The sequence below is a fragment of the Gopherus evgoodei genome, unplaced genomic scaffold (assembly GCF_007399415.2).
Source record: "Gopherus evgoodei ecotype Sinaloan lineage unplaced genomic scaffold, rGopEvg1_v1.p scaffold_34_arrow_ctg1, whole genome shotgun sequence".
Lineage (NCBI taxonomy): Eukaryota > Metazoa > Chordata > Testudines > Testudinidae > Gopherus > Gopherus evgoodei.
The window spans coordinates 3,935,233-3,940,461 of NW_022060016.1; the positions used below are offsets into that span (position 1 = coordinate 3,935,233).

Consider the following 5,229-nt stretch of genomic DNA (forward strand, 5'->3'; position numbering starts at 1 on the left):
GGCACCGGCAGAGCTGGGGAGGGCACCAGCAGAGCTGGGGGGATCCCAGGGCTGGGCTGGCAGGAGGCTATGGGTTGGGATTGAGGGGCACCGGTAGAGCTGGGGGGTGGGCATGGCTGGGCTGGCAGGGGGATGCAGGTTGGGAGTGAGGGGCACCAGCATAGCTGGGGGGGAGCCCAGGGCTGGGCTAGCAGGAGGCTACAGGTTGGGTGTGAGGGGCACCGGCTGAGCTGGGGGGAACCCGGGGGCCTGTGGGCTGGGATTGTGGGGCACCAGCAGAGCTGGGGCAGAGGATGTGGCAGTCTCCGATTTCCAGTTGCAGACACAGTCAGCCCTTTTGCCAGGGTTTGGCTGATCATAGCAAAGCCCGGGGGTGGAGGCGGACTCACTCCCTGTTGGAGTAGATAGGGCGTCCTCTGCGCCATGGGGTGTGTGGGACGATTGGATGGGGGGGGGGGGCTTCAGGAGAACTTCCCTTCGAGTTATCGAACTCTTGCTGTCCCGTGGCGGGTGCCCTGCACCTGCCTACTTTCGGGGGCAGGATCCACTGTGGGGGATCCCCAGGCTCTGGGGAGTCACAGATTCTTCCAGCGCCCCCTACGCTTCCGAGTGGGGATTCCCTTCCTTCGCTTCAGTGGCGGGGAGCTGCGGCAGGGCAGGGCCTCGGCGGGGAGGTCCCCTTGGGATTGTCCCGCATTCTCCGCCGGCTCAGGGGGTGTTTCCACCTTGGTGGCGAAGGTCTCGGCGGGGAGTGGGCTCTTGGTGGGGGGCGCCGGCAGTGGGGAGCTGATGGGCGCCTGCTGGTGGAAGAGGCCCCCCCGGGCGGCGCCCAGGCCAGGTCCCTGGGCTGGGAGGAGGGGCAGGAGGGCGGCTACCACATTGGTGAGACGGTCCAGGCTGTGGTGCACGGTGTAGGTCAGGTCGCGGATGGCCTCGGCCGTCTCCCGCTGGGCAGCCAGGAGATCCAGTGAGGGCTCCGGAGGCAGCTCAGGGCGCGGGCGCCGGCGGCGAGGAGGCAGGGAGCCCGGGAGCTGCTCCCTGCATGGCTGCTCCGTGGGTGAGTGTCCTGGGTGGAGCCGGTGGCCCAGCCCGGCCGGCGAGGGTGCCAGCCGCACAATTTGCAGAGAGGGCTCAGCTGAGGGGGGCGCCGGTGAGTTGCGCTCCTTGGGCCGCAGGAGGACCCCGTCCAGGGCGCAACACGGGGACTGGACCGAGGGCTCAGGGCTCGAGGAGACCTTGCCCCCGGCCAGCGTCTCTGAAGAGAGAGAAGAGAGAGCATTGGCTGGGGGCACTGGGCAGAGGGCAGGTCACTCCGCAAAGTGTGTCCCCCCCCCCGAGGAGCAGGATTTGTTTCCCAGCAGTGGTGGTGGGCGGGACTGTCCCCTCTGGTCTCTTCCCCCTGGGGGGTGGGGAGGCAGAACCACCCCTTCCTGCCCATCTCCCAGGGGTTAGCCCTCATGAAGTTGTTCTGGAGCTGGGGTTGCCTCCGGGTCCCCCATCCGGCTTGGCTCCCGGAGGGGACGGGGCCCTGTCGCCAGGAGAAGCAGCTGCCTCAGCAGAGCTGACTGCCCCCACCTCCCATGCCCTGCACGCCCTCCCCCATGACCTGGGCACAGGACTCCTGGGTTCTGATCCCAGAGCAGGCACCAGCTGGCAGTGGAGCTAAGATGGGGCAGGACAGGTTGGTGGCACAGTCAGTACTAATTAACGAGCTGTGCCCCGAAGGACCCTCTCCTCTGAGAGATGGCATGAGTCCCTCTAAGCTCAATTCACCCCTGCGGAGCTCAGGGGGAAGCAGCCTGTCAAGTGGATCAGACGAGTTTTCTGTCATGCCCCAGTGTCATGCTAGGGGGCACTGTGAGTGTGCACCCCTGCTGGGCCCCACTGCACCCCCTCACACTGCAGGGGGGCTGGTGCTGGCTGCCAGGGGACAGAGCCCCCAACCCCTCTCCCTGCAGCACAGTGCCCCCTAGTGCCCCACTGGGGTCAGCACTAACTGCTGGGGGAGAGCACCCCCTGCTGAGCCCCCACCTCTCTCCCTGCAGCACAGCGCCCCCTAATGCTGCACTGGGACATTGGGGTCAGGACTGAGGCGACACAGCTCCAGTTGCCCCCTCCAATCCCCCAATAACTGTTTGGTTCACAAGGGAGTGTTAGCAAGCCCCCTGAGCTCTGGTGGGAGTTGGGGGAGTTGGCCCTGCCCACCGATGGGTGGCACGGTCCCGTCCCGGGGTGGGCACTCACCAGAGCCATGGTGGTATCTGTGGGTGAAGGCTGTGGGGTGCTGCTCTGCCCCACCGGGCCCCATCACCACGCTGGGCCCCAGGATGGCAAAGATGGTTTCCTCCTCCGCTGAGAAGGTCTCCTCGCTGGCAGCTGCTCCCCCAGCACCCTGGGTTGAGTGGGGCACCCGCGCCAGCTTCTCCTTGGTGCGTCGCTTGAAGTCATTCCAGCGCTTCTGCACCTCCTGGCCCGTCCGCTTCCAGCTGGTGATGGCATTGATCTTGGCAGCGATGCCCTCCCAGACGCGCCGGCGCTCGGCCACCGTCACCTGCCGGCTCTGGGTGCCATACAGCTTGGTGTAGTGGGCGCGCACCTCCTGGATGAGGATCTGGTTCTCCTCGTAGGAGAAGCGGGGCTTGCGCAGACGGGTGATCTCCTCGGCGTCCCCGGGCATGCCTGGCGCCCAGTGGAGAGGGGTCGCTGGGGGGTCCCTGGAGGGCGTGGATACCCTGCACGGCGAGGCGGGCCCCACGGCGGTGCTAGAGGAAGGGGGCACCGTGCCAGGCAAGACGGTGCCCTGCAGATCTCAGAGACTCAGAGACTTTACGGCCAGAAGGGACCATCATGATCATCTAGTCTGACCTCCTCTCTGCTGCTCCCTTCCCTCCCCGGCATGCAGCCAGCCTGCTGGGGGGGGTCTGTGCCCCCCACTCCGCAATGCGCGCCCCTGCCCACTCCGGCCCCTGCTGCAGCCCGGCGCCAGCCTCCCCCGTCCTTCCTCCGCCTGGCTGGCTCCGTCCCCTCCCATTCCCCGGCACCGGGCATGCTCACTCCCAACCCTGCTCCCAGCAGGCCAAGGGCGCTCGGTTTCCGTAGCAACCCTGGCTGGGTCCCCCTACCAGTCTCCCCCACCCCCGCTGGCTGGAGGATGCAGAACCCCTGAGCCTGCAACTGGGGGGGGGCATGAGGTCCCCCCCGCGCCTGCTCCCCAGCCTCGAGTAGGGTGGGAAAGTCTCCAAAGTGATTGATCCATTGAGCGATCCCTCCCCACATCCATCTATCCACCCCATCTAACCACCCATCCATCCCCATCCACCCCTGTGTCCATCTATCCCCACACACCCCATCTATGTAGCTCCGCGCCCTGCCCCCTTTTGTGTCTGGCTGCCTGTTGGACCCTGGCATTTCCTGCGGAAGGGAAGGAGGGTCAGAGAAGAAGCAGTCCTGGGGAGAAGGGATAGGGAAGCCGGCTAGGTCTAGGGTTTCTTTTGGGGTCCCCTGTTATCTCCCCATTGGTGAGGGGCTTGCCAGGCTTCATGGGAGATGGGGCTACAAGATTCAACCCCCCACCAACAGAGAGTCCTGAGCCTTAGGGGAGCAGCAGCAATGGCCAGGGAGAAAGGGGAATTTCCCCTCCCCACACCCAAGGTCCTCACTCCACTCCAGCGAGGTGAGGGCACTGGATAGCTGAGGGGACCAGTGTTTACTGCAGCAGCCGATGGGCACATGGGGCTTGGCTCCAAGTGCTCTTCCTTTCCTGCTCTGCCCAGAGCCCTCCGCAGGGGTGGGGTTGTCTAGGACCCAGGAGCAGGAGAACTGGGAATCAGCATTTCATTGGAATGCCTGGGGCAGCTCCCCCTCTCACAGCAAGGAGCTCAGGCTCTCAGCAGACTCAGGTAGCATCACTGTGTCAGTTATACCCAGGGCAGCTCCCCCTCTCACAGCAAGGGGCTCAGGCTCTCAGCAGACTCAGGCAACATCACTGTGTCAGTTATACCCAGGGCGACTCCCCTCTCTCACAGCAAGGGGCTCAGGCTCTCAGCAGACTCAGGTAGCATCACTGTGTCAGTTATACCCAGGGCAGCTCCCCTCTCTCACAGCAAGGGGTTCAGGCTCTCAGCAGACTCGGGCAACATCACTGTGTCAGTTATACCCAGGGCAGCTCCCCTCTCTCACAGCAAGGGGCTCAGGCTCTCAGCAGACTCAGGCAGCATCACTATGTCAGTTTTACCCAGGGCAGCTCCCCTCTCTCACAGCAAGGGGCTCAGGCTCTCAGCAGACTCAGGTAGCATCGCTGTGTCAGTTACATCCAGGGCAACTCACCTGTCTCCCAGTGATGGGCTCAGGCTGTGACCCTGGGACTCCAGCATGAGTCTGGTGTGTCTGTGGCCCAAACCCCCACTTAATTCTATGTGGTGTGAGCCCCCACCTCTTTGTTCTGCCCTGAGAGAAGGGGGAATGGAAGTCCCCTGTGTCTCTCGGTCTTTGACCCTGTCCAGTGGCTGGCATGTGTCAGAGGATGATAACTCCCAACTGCTGCTGGCTTCTTTGTACAGCCCCTAACACCATGGGGGCCTGGAGCAAGACTGGGGCACTGAGGTGCTACCGTAATACACCTAATAGCAATAAAATGTACAGCGCCTGGCACAGTGGGGGCCTGGCCCATGACTGGGGCTCTGAGCTACCAGGATACATATAATGATTGTTAATAAACCAATACACCACCAGCAGGTTGAGTCAATAGCTCAATACCCCTCCATTGGCCCATCGTGACGCTTTGTTTCAGGCTGGGACAATAGACCCGATCCTCCTCACGACACCCTTTCAGGTAAATCCCTTTTGCTGCATCCCCCGCCATGGCCAGCAGGTGCCAGGCTGCTGACACAGGCAGGACTGTCTGCCAGCAGGCAGCCTTGGGGGATGCCCAAGGAACTCAGACGTCCCTCCTAGCTCTGAAGCCCAGGGGAATCCAGGGGCCTAATAAAGCCCAACTACCAACCAGTCAGAGGACACAGGGAGGGGCCCTCGGCTCTTCCCTGGGTAGGTGACTGTCCAGGAGCTGGATCTGTTATAGTTTCACAAAGCAAAGGCTCGAGGGTGACTTGATCCCAGTCTAGCAGTTCCCAGTTCCCTGGGGAACAGAAATTTGCTAATAAAGGACTCCTGGCAAACAAGGGTCTGACACCATCCAGTGGCTGCCCCTGAAGTGAGCAGAGTGGATTTACA

The 5,229-nt window shown here is 63.3% G+C and overlaps 1 protein-coding gene across 1 annotated transcript; it reads right to left on the bottom strand.

Annotated features, from left to right (window-relative positions):
- Nucleotides 1–228: 228 nt before the first annotated feature.
- On the bottom strand, nucleotides 229–4,823 carry MYPOP (Myb related transcription factor, partner of profilin). The gene is made up of 2 exons (XM_030544697.1): nucleotides 2,245–4,823; nucleotides 229–1,255 (listed from the first exon to the last, which is right to left on the bottom strand). The coding sequence occupies exons 1-2, from the start codon at nucleotides 2,675–2,677 to the stop codon at nucleotides 576–578; spliced, it is 1,113 nt and encodes a 370-aa protein (XP_030400557.1). The 5' UTR covers nucleotides 2,678–4,823; the 3' UTR covers nucleotides 229–575.
- Between the last annotated feature and the right edge of the window lie 406 nt (nucleotides 4,824–5,229).

Bases quoted from the DNA above. Each gene is read 5' to 3' on its own strand.
- MYPOP (XM_030544697.1), bottom strand. From the start codon at position 2,677: ATGCCCGGGGACGCCGAGGAGATCACCCGTCTGCGCAAGCCCCGCTTC. The intron at 1,256-2,244 runs GTGAGTGCCCAC...CTCTCTCTTCAG, and splicing joins CAGATACCACCATGGCTCTG to AGACGCTGGCCGGGGGCAAG.